At 35.4% G+C, this 25,815-nt stretch overlaps 2 protein-coding genes across 2 annotated transcripts in view; one reads left to right on the top strand and one right to left on the bottom strand.

Annotated features, from left to right (window-relative positions):
* SPMIP3 (sperm microtubule inner protein 3) overlaps positions 1–1,728 on the top strand; it is a 44,903-nt gene extending 43,175 nt beyond the window's left edge. Inside the window, exon 4 of the mRNA XM_082341640.1 lies at positions 233–1,728. Coding sequence (XP_082197766.1) covers positions 233–324 — 92 coding nt within the window. The 3' untranslated portion in view covers positions 325–1,728. The remainder of the gene's footprint in view (positions 1–232) is intronic.
* A 2,026-nt stretch (positions 1,729–3,754) lies between these two features.
* The window catches only part of ADSS2 (adenylosuccinate synthase 2), a 38,901-nt gene continuing 16,840 nt past the window's right edge, over positions 3,755–25,815 (bottom strand). Inside the window, exons 5-13 of the mRNA XM_082341106.1 lie at positions 18,503–18,569; positions 18,155–18,262; positions 17,037–17,118; positions 14,100–14,226; positions 12,652–12,806; positions 11,390–11,514; positions 9,999–10,096; positions 6,145–6,294; positions 3,755–4,901 (exon numbers count right to left, since the gene is read on the bottom strand). Coding sequence (XP_082197232.1) covers positions 4,849–4,901; positions 6,145–6,294; positions 9,999–10,096; positions 11,390–11,514; positions 12,652–12,806; positions 14,100–14,226; positions 17,037–17,118; positions 18,155–18,262; positions 18,503–18,569 — 965 coding nt within the window. The 3' untranslated portion in view covers positions 3,755–4,848. The remainder of the gene's footprint in view (positions 4,902–6,144; positions 6,295–9,998; positions 10,097–11,389; positions 11,515–12,651; positions 12,807–14,099; positions 14,227–17,036; positions 17,119–18,154; positions 18,263–18,502; positions 18,570–25,815) is intronic.

Below are 25,815 nucleotides of genomic sequence, written 5' to 3'. Positions count from 1 at the left end.
ATATAATTTATTTCATTTTATTTACATTTTGAAATAATCCAATAATATGCTTCTTAATCAGAGATTGAACCACAGAAATAACCTTCTAAGTCCTTTTTTCCCACATCTTTTAAATATATTCCTTTGTCTTAAATCCTGTAAATTATTTTATTGCACACAGTTGTTGTTGAAAGGACAGTGTGTTAAAATTAAGTAGTCTTAAAATAAATCATTAATTTGTTTTACATTCCAGATTGGGACCAGAAATTAGCCACAGTTTCATCGAATCCTAGACCACTTAATTCACTGCCAGAGCATTACTGTTGTGAAGAGAGGTGGCTTTGAAAGAAAGGATTTTATACTAAAGTAACCATGGCATTTGAACAAAATAACATTTGGCATTCTTAAGTGACTCTTTTAGACTGAAATAATGGTAACAGAACTACTTGTAAGTGTATATCCAGATGGCTACAATCCTGAAATATTTACATGTTGCAAATTCTTTTCAGATTAAGTTGGTCAGCCTAGGGCAGGGAATCAAGATCAGCCTTAAGAAGACTTGTCACCTGTTCTTAATGCCCCACTACCAGTCTTGTTGCTGGTGTTGGCAAACCATCTCACATTTAGTCCAGTGGTTTTATGTGGGACCAGGTAAGAATATAATTGCCTCCGCCTAATAACTGCATCACTGTTGGAAATAAAAAAGCAGCAGCAGCATCTGAGGATGTAGCTAAGGAGGAAGATTACTGGCATCACAGACCTGGAAGGTGCTTTGGATGCAGAACCCCAGATATGACACAGGGCTGTAGTGAGATGTGGGGCTGGTAAAAAGAAAGATTAGTTGAAAGTCTCGATACAGGAGTTAACATCCCTATCCTGACAAGAAGAAAGCCTGACAACTAGGCATCAACTCCCTAGGCAAAATGCTAGAGGTTCTTCTCTAAGAAATGAAATGATCCCAAAGGAAAGAATCCTACATTCTATTCCCTAGGAACCCCCCAGCACAGTAGTTGGTTCTTTACTCAACACCCCAAAGTGAAGTCTACCAGTTAATAAACTCCCCCCAAGAACACAGAGTTACATATATATACACATATATATATACATACATCTCCACTGTCTTAGTTGTGAACAGCCAACCAAGGATCACCAGAGAGTTGAAAAAATACTACAACATGAAAGACAAAGACCAAAATAAACAAAACAAACAGAAGAAATTATCCCAGAGGAAAGGGAATTCAGGGAACAGAAAAGAACCTAAAACAAGCTAAAAAAAATTGCTTTATCATTTGACAAGAGATGGGTCAAAACAATTAAATCCATAAACATGAAAAAGCAATCCTTCCAAAGCTCTTAGAAATTAAGAATGATTGCTAAAAATTAAAAAATTGACAGGATTTAGAAAAAATTCTGAAATATTCTATAGAGAATCAAAAAGCAAATAAAATGACTTAAAAAAAAAAAGACATATAGTAACAAATCAGGTCCATCATCTAACTAGTAAGCATTCTAGAGACAGAACAACAACAACAACAAAAAATTAAGAGTAGAGGGAATTATCAAAGAAACATTTTCACAGAGCTTAAGACCAGAAGCCTCCCAAATGAAAGCTTTGCTTATCTATTAGTTGTCATGTTCTTATTTGAGGCAGCTCTTTGTGTTTTAAGGATATGTGATGAAATATTTTTTCCCCAAGTTTTACTTCTGTTTTTTCATTTTTTGGTTTTTTTTTTAAATTTTGTTCATAGTATTTTTTTTTTTTTTTTTTTTTTAATGTTTGGTAAACATAGGGGTATGGAAGCCACCTGCCTTCCAGAATTCCCCAAATCCCAGGCTGCAGACAATGCTTGCAGATCTCCTTTTTTTTTTTTTAATTAATTAATTAATTAATTAATTATTTTTGGCTGTGTTGGGTCTTCGTTTCTGTGCGAGGGCTTTCTCCAGCTGTGGCGAGCGGGGGCCACTCTTGATCGCGGTGCGCAGGCCTCTCACTATCGCGGCCTCTCTTCTTGCGGAGCACAGGCTCCAGACGCGCAGGCTCAGTAGTTGTGGCTCACGGGCCCAGTTGCTCTGCGGCATGTGGGATCTTCCCAGACCAGGGCTCGAACCCGTGTCCCCTGCATTAGCAGGCAGACTCTCAACCACTGCGCCACCAGGGAAGCCCTGTTCATAGTATTTTTAAAACTTTTAATTTGGTCAGATCTGTACATTTTTCTTTAGGGTTTCCAAGTGTCTTATTTTTCTTTAGAAGGCTCTAAGATTATATATTTTCCTATATTAGTTTCATTACTTAAAACTTTTATAAGTTAGATTTTTATTCTATTATAAATTTCTATTTTATGTTGAGATTGTTTTGCTCTCACTCTTTTTAATGTATTCTTTTCCCAGTGAAATGAAATGCCTATATTAAGTTCCCATATATGTTGCATCTATTTCTGGAATGCCTAGTCCACTTCCCTTATGTATCTGTTCTTTCCCATGACAGTATCACATACTCTGATTATAGTAGCTTTATACTGTTTTAATATCCAGTGAGTAAAGACCTCCTCTCTCAACACATTCCTTTCTCAAAAATATCTTAGGAATTCTTGCACATTCGTTTTTTCACCTAAGCTTCAGTATAATTTTGTCCAGTTACAAAGACCACCACGGCAATTCCGACTGGAATGGCATTAAATTCATATACTCATTTGTGAAGGACTGACATCTTCATTCAACTATATTAATCAATTAACATATAAAACATATATACTAAATAGGTCCTCTCCCCACTGAAATATCTTGTTCTGTCATTCATTTCCCTTCTACGAAGTTTCACGATTCAGAATTTTGTTTTCAGTGGTTGTTCCGTGCTCTCATGATGCCTCCTGAAGCATATGTATACATTTTGGCCTATAGTCCTCTTCTTTCATACAAAACATGGTGTGGTTGTTTGGCATCACCTTCCTCCCAGTTTTTCTTGCCAACCTCATTAGCCTCAGCAGCCTCACCAGCCCCTCACTTATTTTGTTCAGTTGCTCAAACTTTCCAAATTATTTCCAGCCTCTGAGTCTTTGCATATGGACTACTTTGTACTTCGGCCACTTATCCTTTTGGTCTGTTTAAATGCTGTTTCTACTGAAGGCCTTCTCTGACCTTTTCCAAATTTAGGTTAGGTTCTCCTGCACAGCACTCTGGTTCTTTTCCATCCTGGCATATGTGTATTTAGCATGCTGTCCTCACTACAATAACTTTAGAAAGACTGTGTACTTGTCACCCACATACTTAACACCTGGCATATACACTTGCTCAACAAAGATTATTTTAATACAGTTGTCTATGATTTTAAAGACTGAACTGTTTCTGAAGAACAGATCCTCTCAACCAGTTTAATCAGCAAACAGCTCACTTTTAAAGAGAAACAGGAGACTCACTCAAAATGATCAAAAATATGTAAATGTGTATCAACATCAATAGGAAGGTTATACTCTTTTGGTACAAAAATAAGACCACTCCTGACTTGAAGAGAGGGTTCTTTACATTTGCTTCTGGACCATTATTAAAAATGTGTGTCAATAATGCAATGCTTATAGCCAAGATAATGGACTTTAAAAACTAATTATTAATAAAAATATATCTAGTGAAGATAAAAGACATTTAGATCCTTTCAAAGATTCTGTTTTTGATCTCTCCTCACCTTACCTCCACAGACGATAAAGATAAAACTCTTTCTTACATATACTAGTCATATTACTATTACTTCTTTTATCAGAACAAAAATACAATACACAAAACATACTAGAAATAGTTGGTTCTTTTTAATCAGCTATTGATGGTATAATAAAATAAATTTAAGTGGCACCTAATTTAAACATTTAAAATAGTTCATTGAAGGATAATCTACAACACAATATGTTAAGCCAAATAGTCAAAATAACACCTCTTTTTTTTTTTTTTTCAAGAAGAAATAAAGGCATGATCAACATTATGACCAAAAATTTGGGTTCATTTGGACACTTATAGATGACTTTGTAGGCATATTGGCAGGCACGATGTTGAAATACAATCCACTTGACTTATAAATAATGGTAAGATAAAAAAAGAAAGCTATACATTTCAGAATTGTCTGAAATTAAAGAAAAATATCCACCAAATATCACAACAGAACCTTTAATGACTAATTTTTTTTTTTTAACATTACAATTGCTGTTTTAGGGAACACTTTTTCTCTTTGAACATTTAACTAAATGTTCAATGTGTTAAATAATTTACAGAGAGAAATAAGTTTTGTGTTCTGTACAAATTAAAGGACCCATGAATATAACCCCCTCCCACCACCAAAGCTCAAATTTGCAATGGTCTCAGCAGAAAATAAACAGTTCACAACTTAAACATAATTTATAGCATTACAAACGTTTACAGGACTCCTCTCTTATTTTTTTCGAACAACGAAGATTACAATGACAGAACTGAATGATCAGAATGTAAAAATATTTGTGCAAAACTGCATTAATTGTTCTTACCATTCAATAGAGGTAAAACCTATGAACACACAATAACAATAATGAAGAAAAACTACATTGAAGGTAATTCTGTTAGATTTCAAACAACATTGATCATATTATTACTAAACATTGAAAGAAAATGTGGCACCATGAGCAGCAGGAGCAACAGATGATTCGGCAATTATGCCAGCCAAGGACGCTGACACTGGAAAATGCCAAAGTGTATCTCCACACCAGCCATCCATCTGAAAAGACTGGAAACAACTGTAGGGCTTAAAACTCACTTCAATGTCTTTATTCTTGAAATTTGTAGATCATAAATGAAATATTTAAGAAAGTCCTTTCCCCCCCTCTCAAGGAGTGTTTCTTGCATCACTGGAAATCCTTAAAAGAGTTGAATCATAGACTCTCTGGATTTACCTACACCAATCCATTTAACTGGGAGAGGAAAAAAAAATGGTATAAGAATAGTATTAATTCATTTACAATGTTCAACCTTTGAGATTAACAGATCCCACACTTTTCTCAATGTCACCATTTAACTTTTCCCCACTGTGTCTTTTGCTATCTTTTTTTCTCTATTAGCAGATTATGCCAATTTCTAAACAGAATGTGCAGTCAACATTCAGCACAGGGTAGTTTGCCTTACCATTTCCTGTTTTCATTGCACAATATTTACAACTATTCAATTCCTAATGATTAGTATAGTAAAATACTGGCCCAAACCAGCAGAGACCTAAAGAACCTAAAGGTTCTTTAATCAGAGACCTAACTTGATTAAAGAACCTTTAATCAAGTTCCTAATTAACTAGAAAAGATAAGCATCTTTGATAAATGGATGATACTAAGAGGACACTGAAGTACCACTCTAACTTTCATATCTCACAAAAAGTAGAAATATCTGGAAAAGAATACTGTTTTAACTTGCACAGCCTGAGAACTTGGCTACTGTACCAGTCTAGGGGAATCTCTAATTGTCTGCACCACATGGGTAAACCTTTATGGCATTTTACAGATGTCATTGTTAAATTCATTGTTTATATTTCAAAAGATGTTGACTAAGTGCAGTGAGCAAACATGCTTACAAGATTTGATCTCAAGCTGGGAAACACAGCTAGCAATATGGAAAAACAAGATTCATGTTTGGAGATGAACCACAAATATAACGAACAATACAAAATCAGATTAAGTGCATAACAGATTTTATACAGAGGATACTTCCCACTCACTTCACTTTTTGTCTCTGAAATCTTGGATTTCCTATTTTCTGTACCTATTATTTCCTAATATCTAGTCAAGAAACTCCCCCAACTCTCAAGGGTAGCTTAACCCCAAATGAAAAAAACCACAAACCATTTTTGGTGGTGGTAAAGACACAAAGGATTTGTTATTAAGAGGGAGAAAGGAATAAGAATCAATGTCAGAGGGTAAAAAACAGACAGAGAATTAAAAGCAGGGTCAAAAAGGGCTAGAGGTAATCTATTATCTTCAGGCATATGAAGGATTAGAGAAAGATGATTATATTTACTCTAGGGAATAAAATTATTTTATATTTTCCAGGGCATTTGTGCAAATCGTGAGCACTCTACAAAGTAATAATCTGTTTTTTATCCTATTCCAAAAGTAGACGGTTAAGTTAAAAGTAGAAAAAGATAGTTCTTCATAAAATATTTATATTTACCTGGAATTTGAAGCTCATCTTCAATAAATCGAACATAATTTTGTGCATTAATAGGTAGTTCTTTAAAAGTCCTTGCATCTGATATGTCTGTGTTCCATCCTGGGAGAGTCTTATATTGAACTTCAACTTTATTTAAGACTTCTTGGTTTGCTGAAAGTTAAAGGAATAAGTATATTTGTCCATGGTGTACACCGCCTATTGTCAAACAACTTTTTGATATATCATAGGTTCACAATCTCTTATACTTAGAGCCAGATACGTTTTGGAATTTAGAATTTTTCAGAATTTAGAAAGGTAAAACAGTGCACCATCTAGTATTTTATAATCAAACATATTTCTGCAGCAACAGGATTATTCACTCTAAGTGGGTAGATTATTAGTTCTAATAACATCAGTTCAAGTCAGGTTTTGCCATCAAATAGTTCTGGTGCCAAATTCACAACTTTCAATTTTTAGAGCTTTTTAGATTTCCACACTATGGATTAGGGATTGTGGATCTGTATAATGGCAGAAATCTCACAGAAAGAAGGTTTGCATATTTGCTCTCACCTGGGAAATCTATTGTTTTTGTGAATGTATACAAAGGCTTTGCCGGAAATTTTCTTCATTATCTCACCTAACCAGTTTCTCTGTATTTCTCTGGTGAGAGGATGCTAAAACAGGAACAGTTTCTTTGACTAGAGACAGTATGGTGGATGCTATGGTACACTGTCCAGATTTCCCTCTTCAGGATTCAGACACTCATTCTCCAGCTATGGGAGTACTGCCTGCTGAGAACTCACAGCTCAGAATCTCCCCAGCTGTCTCCCTGGAGCAGCCCATATCCAATGACCTGTCAATGTGGGGATACAAAGGACCTGACTACTTACCTTAATTTGGGACTACTCTGAAAAACTATTCTAGCCCCAGAGCTCCCCTATGGGATCAGCTAAGGGCTTTTCATGGAACTTCTCTGCAGTTCAACTTCTCCCTCTGCCTAATCCCGCTTCTTCTCTCACTCCCTTACAGATGTTGTTGCTCAGAGCACTTGCAAACAAACAACCTCCATGTACATCTCTATATCAGAGAGTCTGTTTCCCAGGGAACCAAAAGTAAGACAGTTGGTGCCAGGAGTGGTATAAGGAAGAAGGCTCTAAAATGGGATCTTGAAGCTGGATCATTGGCTAGCTGGCTGGCAATGAGGAGGATCACTAGTGGTAGACAGAGTATGGATAATCTCTGGCATGTTATAGTAGAGCAACTGTTAAAACTTTCATGGGAGGTGAACTGGGATGCCACGGTAGGAAGTAAAGCACTCGCAATACCTGAAGCATTGAGAAATGAGCACAATGGAACAACGGAATTGAACGGCTCTAGATGAATGCCATGCATGAACTGGAGAAAGACAATGAAAGATTAATGAAAACACCTAGAGAGAATCTCATCTCCTATAGCAGAGAGCAGGAAAAGCTGAGGATCAGGCTTAGGACTCAGTCATACAGATGGCAGAGCTCCAGAGAAAGGTGAATTCTCAAATCCAGCAAATCTGCTATGACAAGGCCAGATCCTGTTTGAGAAAAAAGTGGGACCCTGAGACTCTGGATGAGACATCTGGGTTGAATCCCTAGATTCGCTGATGGCCTGCAGAATGGCCTACTACTTACTGTTAAAGACTAAGGCTTCCCTTTGCTTGAGGATGATGCAGAAGCCTCTGCCTTGCAAGGCAGCCTGTGGCCCTGTCAGGGCCTACCTCTATCTCCCCTCCTGACCAGCAAACAATATCTAGCGTCAAGGTACAACATAAGTTGGCCAAGGATGCGCGGGGCCTGCTAAAGGAGGAGAGGGGCTACATTCTGAAGGATCTGTAGGACTGAGCCAACATTTACCAGTAGGAGCCAAAGAAGTATGTACGGAACTGGATCATAAAGGTACTGGATCAAGGGGTCCTGCGAGTGGTGGAATAAAAAGTTTAGTAAGAGAATATATTGATATGGGAGTTCTCTCCTATGATCCATGATACAAACGTGATGAAAACATACTACTAGGAATGTTCTTAGACGCTTAGAGAAAGTGATGAACCACACTAAGTCAGAACTGTTTGTGACAGATGATAGAAGAAGGAATCAAGAGACTCAGTGGGGCTTCTCCTTCCAGCCATGATGGAGTACATGGTTCTAGACTAACTTTTCCAGCATAAATAACTGTAAAACTGGACAAAATATACGACAACTCTTTCCAGGCAGTGGTCAATAAGCAGCACAAACTGTGGTTTCTGAGAGAAAGAAAACTCGTAAGCAATTCCCGAAACTACTCAACTCTCTGCCTAGGGACAATTTCCTGATCAATGAAAGTCAGGACCCTGGATTCAGTAGAGAATGGTGGTCCCACTGACCTGAGAAGGCAGACATCAGATTTCAGGGAAGCTGAAGTAGCTAGACTCATCAAGGTTAAGCATCAGACAGGTGGGAGCTATACAGACAGAGAGGGTACCTCCCCCAGAAGTCTGTGTGAAAGTCCTGTGGCTAAAGTTCAACCATACATGCAAAGAATGGGACTGTGGGAGGCTTACCAGATAGCAGTTGTCACATAGTTGAGTGGGACAAAGATTCTAGAGGTCAAGCAGTGCTGGTAAAAGGGAAGGAACAGGGTACACTGGATCTCCAGCACTGCCAGATTGGAGAGATCTCTTTATACCTTGTTAACTCTCCTGGCATCCAGCTGAGACAACAGAAAGGCTGTTCATTAAAAGTAAAAACCATACTTTAGATTGAAATCTACTACAGACTCCCCCCTCAACACCCCAACAAAGCCTAAAACCAAGCTCTGCCAAGATCCACAGAGGAGACAATTTGGAGACTGTATCACACTAGGTTAGAGAGATTTGGGAAACACCTTGGGCTCTCCACATAACTATACTAACAAAGCATAAAACCAAGCTATACAAGGTTCAAGATGATCAGCCAGTAATTCAGCTGTCCCCTAAAACAAGAACCAATACTCTTCAGAGTAAGACAACTGAATCCAAGTCTCTACAACATATTATCCACAATGTCCAATATTCAACCAAAAGGCATTAGACACAGAAACAGTGATCCACAATCAAGGAAAAGAACGGTCAACAGAAACCAAACTGGAGATGGCCCAGATGTTAGCTAACAAATAATGACTTTAAACATGTTTCTAAGAACTTGCAGCTCTCCTCAATTCCCAAGGACTGGTCACAAAACCTACCAGCCTACCAAGTTCCATTAAGCTAGTCAATATTCCTTCATTTGACATATTTCTAGTCTTATAGGATGACTAAACAATTTAACAGTTTCTATTTCTGGAAGCTGGAAACATTTTTGGAACTTCCTGAGTAACTGAAGAAATCATACAACTAAAGATACGCCTGAAAAAACACATTGCCTCAAGTAGGAAATCTCCCTACATCCATCCACTTTAGACACAGAATAGAAGTTAGAAAAAAATCATTCCTGTGGCTTGAAGGACATAGTGGGTTAATGTATTAAGAGGCTGCTTACCCTGACAAGCAGGGCTCTTTTCTCCTGTCTCACATTTCTCAAGGAAGGGAGGAATGCCTACAGAGAGGTTACTTTCAAAATAGGGACGATAAGATTCAGGAGCAGCAATAACCGGGCTCAGTGGTACCATGTCTCTTCTTTCCTATTTTGAGCACATGCTTGCTGCGACCCAGCACCCAAATGCATAGCAGCTAGGAAACAAATGCTAGTAAGTGAATGTACTTGCACTATTCACAAAGGGCATATCAAGTCTGTGGCTATATATCATAAATTATACAGAAGAGCTTTATGAATTGCTCTAATACATACACCTAATAATACTCTTTATACACAGCCTGAAAAAAAGAGTACCTGGGAAATGAGGTATAATTTCACCATCTAACTTGTATGCAACTCCAACTTTGATTTCCGTAAACATGTCCAAAATATCCAATTTGGTAAGTGCCAACCTAATTTTGGAAGAAAAGGTGACGTTAAAATAGCAAATTCTTAAAGGCCCTAACAACTAACTTGATAAGGGAGTAAAGAAAAATTCATACAAAGCTAACAGTTCCAAAGCAATTCTGAAAACTGGTTAGGATTATATTTTAAAGCGTGCCACACATAAAACACTACAGGGCAATATACTGATGTAATTTTTCCTCATAATAAAAACAATGACTTAACTGATCTACTAGTGGGTTACTTTTCTAATAATTATAGTAGATTTTCACTCTTTGATAGAGCCACATCCTCTTGCTTAGTTTCTCAGGATCAACCAACACATATCCATAGAGGGCTGCCTGGAGTAAAGGATGCATCCTATGGCTGTGGGACACAGCAAAACTGACTATTCCACATGGATGACAAGATACATGTACATTTACACATATGCTATCAATCCTCATTTCTTCACTCTCCTTACCATCAATTCCACCCTTCTGGTCAGAAATTGTCAAAGGAGAGTGAGGAAACCACATCAAGGACCTCTTCATGATACATCAAAATCTCCCAATAAACTGACTGAAAAACAGAGTTTTACAGGAAAATCTATAGAAATTAGATAAAACACTAGGTTTGAGATTCTTGTCCACAGATTACTTTTTTATCCTTTATTCTGTTATTTGCTAGAAATTAAGCATAATTAATACAAACATGAATACATTTTTACATTTACTTATGTGTATGTGTTAATAACAACTTTTACGGAGCATTTTTAGTGTGCCATGCAGCATGCTATATGCTCTCATCTAGTTTTCAAAATACCCTTTTGAAGTAGATAGTACTATTATCTAGATTTTAAAGATGATGAAAAAGGCACAGAAAGATCAACTTGCCCAAAGTCACACAGCATAATGCATGGATCTGAGATTTGAATCCAGAAGTCAGACGTCTCTCAAGCTCATCCACTAAACCACTGTTATACTGCCTCCCCTCTGTATACATACTCTATGTTGCTCCATCTATCTATCTACCTACCTTTCTACCTGCCTGTCTTACTTCCTTCTATACTTATACGCATGTAAGAGTATCACGATTCTTTTCTCCCAACCTTGGATGTCTAGGAAAAAAACCTGGGGTCCCTCTCCTTATGTACCCTTCCCCTATATCTTGGTCCACTTCTACCCTGAACTGCAATTTCATTTGGAGTCTAAAGAGTGAAATTTTTCTATTAGTGCACTACCTCTAGTTTGCACTCCGCAAAACTTAACCTGTGGTCATGAATTGTCATTTATGAAATAAATGTTTCTAAGAATACTCACGCAGTAAATCCATTAATCATATGAGCATATTTGAGCAAAACAAGGTCCAACCAGCCACACCGTCTTTTCCTTCCAGTAGTTACACCAAACTCTCTACCCCTTGTTTGTAATAATTCTCCAATTTCCTAAGGAACAGAAAATAAAACCTTAGGACTAGAATACCAATGCTCTAAATCTAGTAGAATTATACTTAAGATCATATAACAAGTCAAAGTTTCTTAGAGATAAACATCTTTCAGAAAATAAGTAAGTTGAAGATAGAATTCCATAGAGATGATAGATTTTATGTGAGGGAGGCATTATTTGAGATAGATCCACTTTTGGCTTCACTTTTTACCACTATTTTAAAACCAAGAACATTTTTTATGTTATGTTACATTAAATGCTGCATATTAAAAACTAAGTTGTTAGTAAGTATTTATTAAAATAGATAAGTTAGGTCAATTTGTTCTAAGAACTTTAGTTTGATGATTTTCCTGAAAACCATAAGGCAAACTCTCATCTAGTAGTTGCTACCACAATGTCCTTTTGAAGAGAATTGAGGTTGAAAACAATGCTCAAAGTTCTAAGCTACAGCCACTCCCTGCAACCTAATTTTCCCATCTATGATCTATCTGTTCCTTAATTTACACCTTTCTGATTAAAGCCATCATTTCATTACCTCACGTATTCTGACATAATTACAATTAATATGTTGCTCTGTCAGGTTTGAATTCCAGCCTTGTCTATCTGTGTGGCCTTGGGCAAGTTACTTCAGCTCTCCATGCCTCAGTTTCCCCATGTGTAGAATGGGGATGGTAATAGCACCCAGCTCCCAGAGTTGTTGTGAGGATCCAAAGAGCTTCTAAGTTTACAGCAATTAAACAGTGCCTGGCCCGAAGTCACCACCAAGCAAGTGTCGGCTATGATTAGACAATGTCTGGAGATCATTTTCCTCAATCTTGACTCCTAATAAGCTCTTGGTGAAAGATAGTTGTTATTTTTAGCTTCTTTCTCCTCTACCATCTTAATCCCCTTCATAAACCCACCTGTCACTTAGCCTTGCAATTACAATTACCTTTAAGCACCCACTAATCCCTCCCCTTTTGTTGCCAATCTGCTGCCACTAACAATAAAGGTGTATGTAATTTTCTTTAATGTTGCTCTGATTACTCTTGCAAATTAAGTGAAATGCACAGAAGACAATAATTCATTAAGGAAAAAAAAAGCATGATTTTTTATTTTAAAACTTCTAAATTAGATTTACTGAGAGATAGGCTCACATTGTCTTGCTCTGTAGGAAAGGCACCAATACCAACTCTAGTTGTATAAGCTTTCACAACTCCATACACTTCTCCAACATTTTGAGGGGGCATACCCAAGCCAGTACAAACACCTCCAACTGTACAGTTCGAAGAGGTTACAAAAGGGTAAGTTCCTAAAAATAGAAACAAATAGTAAAATATACACAAATGACAGACATTATTTTAAAAATTCTGCATTTGAGTATATTCTAGGTATTTGACAGACTTATGAATATAACTGTAACCGCCCTTTCAAAGCCTTGATGTTTTATTCCTGATTCCTTTTGTCTGTAGAGAGATAAAAACATAGGTGGTTAAGCTACAGCTGTAGTGCTTATACTAGAGAGGCTCCTTGAGTACATGCAATTACTCAGCTCTGTCTGGTAGGCACTCACCTAAATGACTGCTAAATAATTTAATGCCAAAACTCTGGTGTTATTCTACTATGTAGACTTATATATATTTTAACACTCTCCTGTTAGTTTAAAGCAAATTTATTTTACTCCCCTGATACAAATATTTAAGGTGCACCAGCAACCTGGAGTGACAACAGTACACTAAGAATTTTGTGGTATTCAGCATTTTCTGACCTTTTGATCTGTCTTCAGGGATTAACCCCAGAAACGACAAGAGTAAGCAAAGAGTGGTGTACTTCCCCCCCTCCCCAAACCCTGGCCCCAAGATCCTCTTCATACTTAAACTATTCACTATGCTAATTAGACACTGCTTTCTTTCCAGATTGGATAGGCATATTACGGTATCAAAAATACATATCTACTATACAGAAATACTCTTTAATTGGCTTACTTGAAGTCAAAAGCCAATGAAATGTCAGTAAGAGCTGAGAAATCTGATAAATCAGATTTATCCTGAAAGATCATGTTTAGATGAAAAGGCCAACAAATTAGGCCAAGAAAGGCAGCAGTTTGAAGACGATAGCATTAACTTTTTGAAGATGGAGGAAATGCTCTAAATCCACTCAGAATCTCATGTCCAGGGAGTTCATTAAACAGACTTCCATAGATCTTAGAATGTGCATGTTTAATAACAATGTATAATAGCTTTTGATATTTTTAAAAAGGCTGAATTAAAGGTCCTTTCAAAGGATTCATCTAATCATCTTACAGTTCCAAGGAAATGAGGTCTGGAATTGAACCATAAACCAAACAACAAAAAAAAATCACAGTTTATAAAACCCAAACCCACTGACCCAAATAGTGATTTCATTTTTCTAATGAACTGCAGAACTTAACACAAAATATTCCTTTTTTAAAAAAAGGGGTTAGTATAAGATGACAAACTTTCATCATTCCTGAATATACAAGCGAAAAGCCTTATTTTAAAATCCTTTCATGTTAACATTAATTATTTATATCTTAAGCAATTTAGGACTCAGTTAAACTCCCCATAAGTCATATCTCACTTACCAAAATCAATATCTAGTAGTGCTGCATTTGCACCTTCTACCAAGATTTTCTTTGGTGGTCCATGTAGAGCCTCATATAGGAAATAAACTCCATCTTTCACCATTGGTTTAATCCTTTCCATATAACTCTATATACAAAGACAATAACCAAGTTCAACGTATACTAATAAATTTACAATGAAACCAATACGAGTAAAAATTACCTGACTTTGACAGTGAAAACTGACAAATGCAAAGTAGAAAGGGATTGGTGACGGTGCCCACCCTACTGCCACATTAGGATTGGCTTTGGTCTCTCATACTGATTCTCCAGAACCAGAAAAGAGACACTATTTCAAGAAAAGTAGAGATACAATGAAATTCAAAGGTTCTATTTTAACCTCACTGCAAATAATGATGACAATCTTCCGAATAGCCAAGTACTCATACTTCATAAACCAGCTTTCAGGAAAATAAATAAGATCTGAATATATTACATTATGCTTTTATATTTTGTAGGTATTAAAAAAGCAGCACTTATAGTCCATATAACCATAAACTGCATCAAGGTTTTTCTCAAAATGTGGTGAAGGCCACAAGTGACACTGCCAAGCATGCAAGTATCAATAATTGACTAATATTGACTAATCTTCTTTTCCCATTGTATTCCATTACAGTCAAATACCTTAGCAGTATTACTAGTAGATAACATCAAATACTAACATACACACAAACATGATAAAACTTCCTCAAAACACGTTTAAAGTATTAATAATACTGTTTAATTTCAGGAATTCAATTAAAAATATAATATAAACAAGAATTTCCCCAAGGCTTATAGTATAACTACAATAAAATCTAGTTTCAACCATGTTTAAATATTTAGCCAGACTAGTATGGAAATTCCAAGACCCACTCATGAACTCACCTGAGTATGTTATACCTATTGATGAAAATATAATTCCCCCCTTGGCTCTAGTCCCCAATCTCATGCTTCTTCCTGTTTTAGTCCTTTTTCTTAATGCTTGAAATCACCGTACCATTCATCACAACCTTTGTTCCTTAAAGTCTTGGTTCAATATATAGTAGTCCCCCCCTTATCCTAGAGGGATATGTTCCAAGACCCCCAGGGGATGCCTGAAACCGCAGACAGTACCAAACTGTACACATACTGTGTTTTTTCCTATACATACCTACCTATGATAATGTTTAATTTATAAATTAGGCACAGTAAGAGATTAACAACAATAACCAATAATAAAATAGAACAATTATGACAATACACTGTAATAAAAGTTATATAAATATGGCCTCTCTCTCCCTCAAAATACCTTACTGTACAAATGTAAGGTCTTTTTCATCCTAAGCACTTATCATGCACTGTTATACTTTTGCAGTTTGAGGTTCAACAGCAAAACTAGCACAAATTTCTTCTTCCTTCTTCACAACTTCATGGATAGAAGAAGATTCATTCTTACTGTAGACCTTACCAACTCAGCATATGATTTTTTCTCTTTCCTGATTAAGTTGAGAACTTTCACCTTTTCACTTAAAGGAAGCACTGCATGACTTCTCTTTGGTGTATCCAAGTTGCTAGCACCACAACTCTTGTGCTTTGGGGCCGTTAGTAAGTAAAATGAGGGTCACTTGACTATAAGCACTGCGATACTATGACAGTCAATCTGATAAGTGAAATGGCTGCTAAGTGACTAATGGGTGGTACGCATTGGACAAAGGGATGACTGACATCTTGGGCAGGATGGAGCAGAACAGCAAGAGATTTCATCACACTACTCAGAAAGTCTCAAATTTAAAACGTATGAGCTGTTTTGCAGTTGACCATGGGAAACTGAAACCATGAAAAGTGAAACCAAGGATAAGGGGGGAATACTGTTTACCACCTATTAAGAATCTTCTTACCTAATTCTGGTCATTATTATTCACCTACTTTACTTTCATTCGGAACATGTATAAAATAGAATTGAAAAGATATACCCGCACTTTAGTACGTAAATATTTCCAAGTTGCCAGTAATAAATTTAAAATATTTGTTGCATGACAGAATGAAAACAAAATGGCAGTCTATTCCAAGCAGCAATCCATACACTGAAATCCAAATACCTAACATTTATAATGTTCCTTGGAGGTCATTTTTTTTTTTAGAAATTCAGTTGAGTGGCTAGACCTAAGGCCTGCAACAATTCTAAAATGACATATCAGGTATGTAAATTCCCATTCAGTTCTGGAATTGATGTCATACTTATTTAAGAGTGACAATCAGACACACGAGAAGCAGCTTGAAACTCACCAAAGATTTTGGAAGAATGGAAGGGTGGAGAGGATAGGCAACTTGACTACTGACTAACTCAGGCACCAACTGTGGGCCTCATCTTTGGCCAATTACCTTACTTGTCTCTTAAGAGTACAGTGCTAAAGAAATTGACCCTATGGGGTAACAGTCTTAAATGGGCTGGTTAGTTTTAAAAGTTATCATCTCTTACTTGTCCCTTTGTTGATCTATCCCCCAAATTCCTATGAGTGATTTTTATATAATACAAAGCTGGTCTTTTTTTCTGCTCAAAAATTATTCAATAGCTAAACTCCCTATCACTGCATATAAGACCTATGATTTGGCCCCTACTTGTCTAACTTTATTTTCAGGTACTTTATTCTTGCTCCCTGCTCCCCACTCAATATTTTGTTTAAGCTACATCATGTGAAGTTACTCAAACATGCCACGTCCTTTTAGGCTATATGCTTTTAGACTTAAAAATACAAATTCACTTCATCATTTCTTACCTATAATACTTTAAACATATCTGTGTGGCACTTATTAACCACATGTTCTTCAATCTTATATTTTCAGCTCCTAATACAAAGACTGAATGAATGAAAGATCTAGATGCCAGTTTGGCAAACGAGTTTTAAAAAGGACATTATAAATGTCAGAAAGCATTACCTTGAGTTTTTGTAATTCACCTTCAATGTCTATTTCCAAAGTGGGGTATATAGATTTGTACTGGTTAGCCAAAACTTTGAACCTGAAAAATACAGATAAATCAAGACCTCAGCTCTGTTTAAAAATATTCTGAATAATTTCATTTGATTCAAATGGTTTCCGGAGATAAGTGGTCTGAATAACAATCCCCAAACTGAAGTTACACTCTGAGAAATAGAATCTAATAAAGAAGATCAGTCGTATGAATACATGATACACTCAAAATATTTTTTACTGATAGGGATAGGGATATCAACAGTATAATTAAGGTGATGTGTGTGAGGGGTGGGAGGAGCAGGAAATGACTGAAATCTGTAACCACAAGACTTAAATCTGAATTAACTATATTGTACTGCATGAAAGACAAAAGGGGACGGTCTAAAATGACGCTTTTAAGAGAGACAGAGGCAGGTGTTAGCAATTTGTCTCCAATATTCTCAGTGGAGGTGTCCCAACAGTGCAGACAGACAAACTGCTAACTGAAAATGGATACAGCGAGCGATCTTTGATGCCATCTGTTATTAGATGTGACCAACTAACACCTCGTTACTGAGTCACCATACAGTTTTTGGATGATTATCAGGTTTCCCATGGAGATTTTTCTACAGAGATTAAGTGTCAATGGGGCATTTCTATTTTTCAAGGTGAGCTTGATACGCAATAGTTCACCAGTACCTGAGAGCCTAATTATTTCCAGGTGGGAGGACACAACAGAGTCTTTGGGGCTGAAAATCCGAGGACACTAGGCTGTGGTGATCCCACCACAGCACTGCCACATCCCCCTGGAAACATCTCTATTTCTCAGTAAAACATTCCAAACTCCAATCCTTAAATATAATTTTGGCTTTGTCTTTTTGGGGTACTGATATGATATCAACATCATGTTGTTTTCGTGAAGTTGATTTCAAATTAAGGACCAATTCAAATGTAATAAAAAATAACTTTAATATTTCAAATGAAACAAAAAAGCCAACTCCCACTACTCAACTAGAATACTGATTTTTATCAATTTGCATATTGGGTTTAAAAAATCCTAAAAATCCATTTGCTCTTTCCATTTTGAAATACAGGGTAGTTACCTCTCAGAGAAGCCATCAAAGTCAGAAACAAGATCACACATCCTGAGTCCACTCCGAGCAGCTTTGGAAGAATAAACTGGGCCAATACCCTTTTTTGTGGTACCCAAACTTAAAAATAAATCAAAACAAGCTCTGAGTTAGAAAAGAAAAATGCAGTTCTTATGGTCAGATCAACACAAAGAATGAAATTTTTACGCTATTTCCTTTATTTTTACAGTCTTATTGATTTTCTCTGAAATCTAAACAGGATATCCTAATAGTTATTTTTCTTAAACTTCTGGCCTAGAATTTAAACAAAAAAGACTAGATATGCTTAAACTGCACATACACACACACACACACACATACTTTTTTCCTGCTTGTTCTTGTCTCTGTTGTTCCTGGATACCATCAGCTGCTTGATGAAAATCAAATACTGAGGGGGCAAAAACAAAATCAGTTGTTGTTGAGACAAAAGTAATACAGGAAAACAACATATATTGCATTTTAAGTTACTGAAGTTATAAATTCCTTAAGCCTAATTTCTTTATGACAAATTGAATGGATACATTTTAAAAAGCAACAATAATGGTGGGAGTGAAGATTATAATGCTAACTGGTATATTAATATGAAAATATGCCTGGTCATTCATTCCTATTTATTGCAATCTATTCTATTTTTAAAAATGAGTCCTTAAGAGAGTAATTCTGGAGTACCCTACCCTACAATTCTATAAAGCTCAGTTTACTAAGATATCCTCTTGAAGTTCTGGACTCCACAAATCTAGGGATTATGTTGATTATCTCCCTCTTCCTCACTGGTCCCAAGCTTCCATCATCTCTCACTAAAGCTGTAGCCTCCTAATGAGTGTATCTATTTCCACACTTGGACACCTCTAATTCCTATGTTTTAATGCAGCCACAGTCATCTTTCCAAGACACAGATATATCACCACTGTTGTCTTTAAAACTCAGTATCTATTGCTTAAAAGAAAAAGACAAAACTATTTTACATGTGCTCCTTGTATAGTCTGCCCTTTCATCTTACACTATGCTCTGCCCCCTTTTTGCCCTCCCATACCACCATACGGGCATTCTTTTAAGTCCCTGGCTCCAAGGCATATGCTTTTCCTGTCTGAATATGCCTCTATGCCTTCTCTCTCTTCTCTCTCCCTCTCCTCCTCTCCTTCCTTCTCCCTCTCTGTACTGTTTTCCCTGGGACTACATGAATTTACATTCCCACCAACAGTGCACAAGGGTTTCCTTTTCCCCACATCCTCACCAACACTTGTTATCTCTTGTCTTTTTGATGACATTCTGACAAGTGTGAGGTGATTATCTCATTGTGATTTTGATTTGTACTTTCTTAATGATTAGTGATGTTGAGCACTTTTTCATGTACCTGTTGGTGATCTTTAAACGTCTTTTGTGGAAAAATGTATGTTCAGTTCCTCTGTCCTTTTTTAAATTGTTTTTTTTTCTATTGTGTTGTATGAGTTCTTTATATATTTTAGATATTAACCCCTTATCAGCTATATGATTTGCAACTATTTCTCCATTCTGTAGCTTGCCTTTTCATATTGTTGATGGTTTCCCTTGCTGTACAAAAGTTTTTTAGTTTGATGTAATCCCATTTGATTATTTTTGTTTTTGTTGCCTTTGCTTTCAGTGTTAAATTAAAAAAAAATCATTACGAAGAGCAGTGTTATGGAGCTTACCATCTATGTTTTCTTCTAGGAGTTTTATGGTTTCAGGTCTTAGGTTCAAGTCTTTAATCTCATTTTGAGTTAGTTTTCGTGTATAGCCTAAGATAGTGGTCCAGTTTCATTCTTTTGCATGTAGCACTCTAATTCTCCCAACACCATTTATTGAAAAGACTGTCCCTTCCCCATTGTATATTCTTGGCTCCTTTGTTGTAAATTAATTAAATACATATGTGTGGGTTTATTTTGGAGCCCTTATTCCATTCCATTGATCTGTGTGTGTGTTTTTATGCCAAAGCCATACTGTTTTTTAAATTACTATAGCTTTGTAATATAATTTGAAATCAGGAAGCATAATGCCTGCAGCTTTATTCTTTCTCAAGATTGCTTTGGCTATTTTGGGTCTTTTGTGGTTCCACACAAACTTCACAATTGTTTGTTCTATTTCTGTGGAAAATGCCATTGGAATTGCACTGAATTCCAATGGAATTGAACACACTGAATTCCAAATGCACTGAATCTGTACAGTGCTTTGGGTGGTACGAACATTTTAACAATATAAATTCTTCCAATCCATAAGCATGGAATATCTTTCCATTTATTTGTTTCTTCTTCAATATCTTTCATCACTGTCTTATAGTTTTCAGTGTACAGGTCTTTCACCTTCTTGGTTAACAGAGTACCCTTTTCAGGTACTAGAAGGCTCTGTATAATAAGGTACATGCTGATTAAAGGAGTAAAATATGTGTATACCATTTGTGCCGCACCTTCTATATTACGTGGTATGTTAAAATGTTTACTTTTTTCTATGACATGGATTCTAAACCTTGGCCGATAGATCGCTATTATATACTATAATGATTAGTTCATTACAATGTTCCTATTTTGGTGCCCAGCCTAGCCTTTGTCATCTACGTTTGAGAGGCCAGAATAGTTCTTAAGAGCTGTTTCACTAAATTCAGACTTTGCAAATCAGTTAGGAGAAGATTGAGACCTTGGAGTACGCCACTTCTTTTGAATAAAAAAGCATTTGCATTTCAGCATGTTTTATTTTTTATGTTCAAAGAAGTTACAGAGGCAACTGGCAAATCACAAATAGTTGTTGGAAAGCAGGTGAGCCAAGTACCTTGCCGTAGAGCTAATGTTTTCTTAAGTTTTTCTAGGTTCCAGGAAGCTATGAGTACAATCAGAATCATCACTTTCATAAAGCTTCATCATGGCATGGAGCCTTAATACCACAACTACCGTTTTTGAAAGAACAGTCTTTGTCTGAAGTTGCTCGAGTATCTCTTCCATTTTCTACAGCCTAGATACTGAAAACACAAAATGCCACCTTGGGGATTCAGTCTAAAAAATTTTTAATTAAAGATAATTGTTTACCTTCAGTAACTAAGTTTTATTAACACCATCTTATTATTTTTTAATTATCATAGTTAAGTTTTATTAACACTATTTTTATACTGTATTAAAGTGTCCAGTGTGAGCCTCAGGACATGTAATATCCACTTTGCTTGCTTCTCACACCTTCTCAGGTCTTTTTTTTTTTTTTTTTTAAGTTTTTTTTTTTTTCTTTTACTGTGACTGCTTTAAGTCACAATACAGTATTGTAATCTATAACCTCAAGATCGTACAGCATATCTCTAGACCTTATTCATCTTGCATCTCCTTCAGGTTTTTACTCAAATGTCATCTTCTCAGTGAAGCCTCCCTGGGCCACTTTATCTAAAATTATAGTTCCCCACCCACCTCCTCCAAATGCCTGACACTACCGGTCTCCTTTCTCTGATTTACTTTTTCTTCTCAGAACGTATCACTATATACCATGGTACATTACATACCTGTGTTCCCTACTATAGCTCCATTAAGGGATTTTTATCTTTTCTACTGCTGAATCCCCAGTGCCCAACACCACACCTGACATAGAATAGGCTTCCGATAGCTGTTGAATCAAAGGACAGACACCCAGCAAACCTTGGATTTCAAATGCTTAAAAAAATTTTAAACTCTCAGTTATTTCTCAGGTCTCTTTTCCTCAATAAACATCTCTTATATTAAAATTTTGTTATGAAATTCAATGGGAAGGGGCGCAATTATGATGTAATAGACAGTTCTTCGCAAACTTGCTTAAGTATGCTAATGTAAAGAACTGGCCAACAACTTAGTCATTTTTAAATTTCTTTAAAGGAAAATTGATTGTTTAAAGCAAAAATATTAACAATGTATTGTGGAGTTTATAACAGTGTAGATGTGAAATGTATGACAATAATAACACAAAGGACTTTACAAGGAAATGCAAGCATTTTGTTGTAAGGACCTTAGGTTAAATGTTACATTATTTTAAGGTAGATCATGAGAAATTTAAAGATGCAGACTATAAACCCCAGAGCAACTTCCAAAATTCATAAAACAAGAGGTATAGCTCATAAGCTAATAGTGGAGATAATATTTAAAATATCAAATCCCAAAGAAATCAGGAAAGAAGAAAAAAGACAAAAAACAAATAGAAAACAATGGGCAGATATAAATTCAACCATACTGCTAATTAACTGTACTAGAAGTAAATGGTCAAAACATTCCAATTAAAAGGCACACTGTCACAATGAATAAAAAGCAAGGCCCAAATACATCTTGTCGACAATAAATGAGCCATAAATATAAAGATATAAATAGATTAAAGATTATTAGAGGATGGAAAAAGATACACTAATCTTAAGAAAGCTCTAGTGGCTATATTAGTATCAAAGTAGACTTCAGAATAAGAAATATCACCATAAATAAAGAGAACATTTCATAATGATGAAAGAGCTAATTCATCAAAAACATAATTTTAAATATACATGCACCTAACAGCTTCAAAGCACACAAAGCAAAAACTTACAGAGTTGAAAAGAAATTAATAGACAAATCAACAATTATTGTTGGAGGTTTTTAACATGCCTCTCTCTCAGTAGCTGACAGAGCAAGTAAATAGAAAATCACTTAGGATACAGAAGATCTGAACAATGCTATCTTCCAATTTGATTTAACTGACACTTAAAGAATACTACTCAACAAGAAGAGAGCACATATTCTAAATGCATGTAGAACATTAATCAAAACAGGCCACATAATAGGTCATAAAACAAATCTCAACAAATTTTAAAAGGCTAAGATTGTACAGAGTATATTCTGTCTACAACAAAATTAAATTAGAAATAAATAATAGAGAGAAATCAGGAAAATCTTCCAATATTTAGAAACATAAACATCATATTTAACTCATGGATTAAATGGAAATCACAAAAAAATTACAAAGTATTTTCAACTGAATGGAAATAAACGTACAAAATGTCAGTGTTTGCAAATGTAATTAAAACAGTGTTAGAGAGACATGTATAACTTTAAATGCTTATATTAAAAAAGTCTAAAGTAAATAATCTAATAAGCTTCTAAAGAGGCTAAAAAAAAAAGAGAGCAAATTAAACCCAAAGAAAGTAGAAAGAATGGACTAATAAAGAGCTGAAACCAATGAAATAGAAAATAAACATAATCAAATGCTTATTCTTTGGGGAAAAAACTCAAAATCAATAAAATGGAGAAAGCTCTAGTTAGACTGATCAAGAGAAAATGAGAGAAGATACAAATTACCAATACCAGGAATAAAAGAGAGGACATCACTGCAAACTCTATAGAAATTAAAAGGATAATATACAAACACTAAAAACCTTATGCTAATAATTTGACAAGTTGGATGAAATGAATACAGTCCTTGAAAAAACATAAATTACCAAAACTGACACAAAAAGAAACAGAAACACCTGAATCTCTCCATATCTGTTAAAGAAGTGGAATTTATAACTAAAAACATCCCCTCAAAGATTCTAGCCAACATTTAAAAGGAAATAATACCACCCCTACATGTACTCTTTCAGAAAAATGAAGGCACTAAAACTAAAGAAAACTACAGGCCAGTATGCCTCCAGATGAAAAAGTAGTACATCTTGGCCAAGTTGGGTAGGGCACCTAAGTTAGGTGCTGGGCATATTTATGAATAAAACAGCTAAAACTCTTTCTCACATGGGCACAGCCTTGTGTGAGACGTTGTTACCGATGTGGGGACTAATGCCTGGAAGACTTATAACTTGCCAGAGGACACAAAAACAACATTTGGATTCAGATCCCTAAAATTCTAAACCCTGTAATTCTATTATACTATACTCCATATCACCCATCATACTTTGTACTGACAATCTCAGGATTTTATGAGAAATTTTTAAAATCCTTGGAAAGAATGAATATTTTTAAGCATCTGTGTACCAGACTAGGTTTTGTGCTTAGTACTGAAATGAGAGTTCTAATGCCATAATTACCATGGCACTTAGAGAACTGTCCTTTCAGTCCTATGGTAAGAGAGTCCCTGAAGCAAAAATGTGAAGTGGTTACATAGCAATGATTCTCAGCAATTTTCTAGTTAGTTTGATTTGATTTTTTGATAACATTATTTACTTCTTTTCACCATTTCAGAATTGACTGTACTAAAAATACATGTTTCTTATAGACATTTTAATAACACATGTTTTAAAGAATACATATATTATTATACATATTACTACTAATATCTAAATTTTAGTCAGAGCTATCCTCTCTGGGCTCAGTTCTCCTCTAACAGAAATACTTTCCTTTAAGAATACAAATTTATGGAAAAGGAAAAACCATTATTAAATAAATATAATAAATTAAAAAATTTAAAAATTAATTCACATTTGTTATAATTTAAACCACATTACTTTCCTATTACTCTGGTCCTTTGAACCCTTTGTATTAGTGTTTTCTTTGGTTTTTGTACTCTAAAGTAATTAAGTAACTTGCTTAACCACTGTGCTACGTTCAAGAATGCAAACTGTCCAGTGACAGACCCAAAGCATTTATAATGAAAAAAGGTGGAGAATCCAGACAGGAACACAGGTATCTCTCTTAACACCATGTTCTTTTCAACAGATTGATATCATCAGCATATATTTACATCTACACATAGCCGAACTACTTACCTGATTATGTGCATTAATGTTATAAGTTACTCAAAGAGTACATACTAGGTATTATCCTATTTTGCAATCCTAAATTGTGGTATTCTGATACTGAATTTCACATAGCAGATGACAGAGGACCATTACAAAGTTCTGAAGATAAGTAGCGGCTTTCATCATTTATTCACAAGACAGAGGCAATGAATACCAAAAGGCTATACATAAAAACTAGAAAGTTAAAGATGACTCATGTTAACAAAATAAAATACATATAAGGTTAATGATTAGTGAGTGTAAGCAGATAAAAAACACTACAAAAGTAATGCACAAAAATATAATTTTTATTATATACCTAAGAGACTGTCAGTAAGAAAAATAATACAATATTGCTTCCTATATTACAGCCCTATAGTGATGACATGTAAAAGTTTAAAAGTACTAAGGTAATAACCAAAAAATATTTTAAACTATATAGGTGACAGGCTGAGTATGATTCTCTTTTTTAATCAGAAGCTTAAAATGGCCAACAAACATGACAGATTTACAACCTCCTTCCTCATAAAAGCAAAATGAAACCTTTTTGTCCTCATCCAAATTACATGTTATTATTTGGGACTGCAAAGCTTCCTACTTTTTTTGTCTAGTTATGCATCTACACTATTACTCTGGAAATATAAATTGCAGTTTTGCTAAAAAATAAAAAACTATGAGCTCTTCAAAGAAAAGGTTCAGTTTAAACACAAGTATAATTGATAGTTAATATTTTCATAGTTTAAATAGTCAGGTGAAATACAAATGACTCACAGCCTACTTTGTTTTATGGAAAATACAGAAGTATGTATTCTTTACATTTTATCTAGTCACACTAACAACTAGCAAAGTCTTCAGTATGGGAATACCAATCTACTCATGGACAACATATACGATAATATGAACTAATATAAAAGTGTTTTGCAGTGGTAATCACAAATTG

The sequence above is a fragment of the Balaenoptera borealis genome (genome assembly GCF_965194805.1).
Source record: "Balaenoptera borealis genome assembly, chromosome: 1".
Lineage (NCBI taxonomy): Eukaryota > Metazoa > Chordata > Mammalia > Artiodactyla > Balaenopteridae > Balaenoptera > Balaenoptera borealis.
This window is presented reverse-complemented; position numbering and strand designations above follow the sequence as displayed.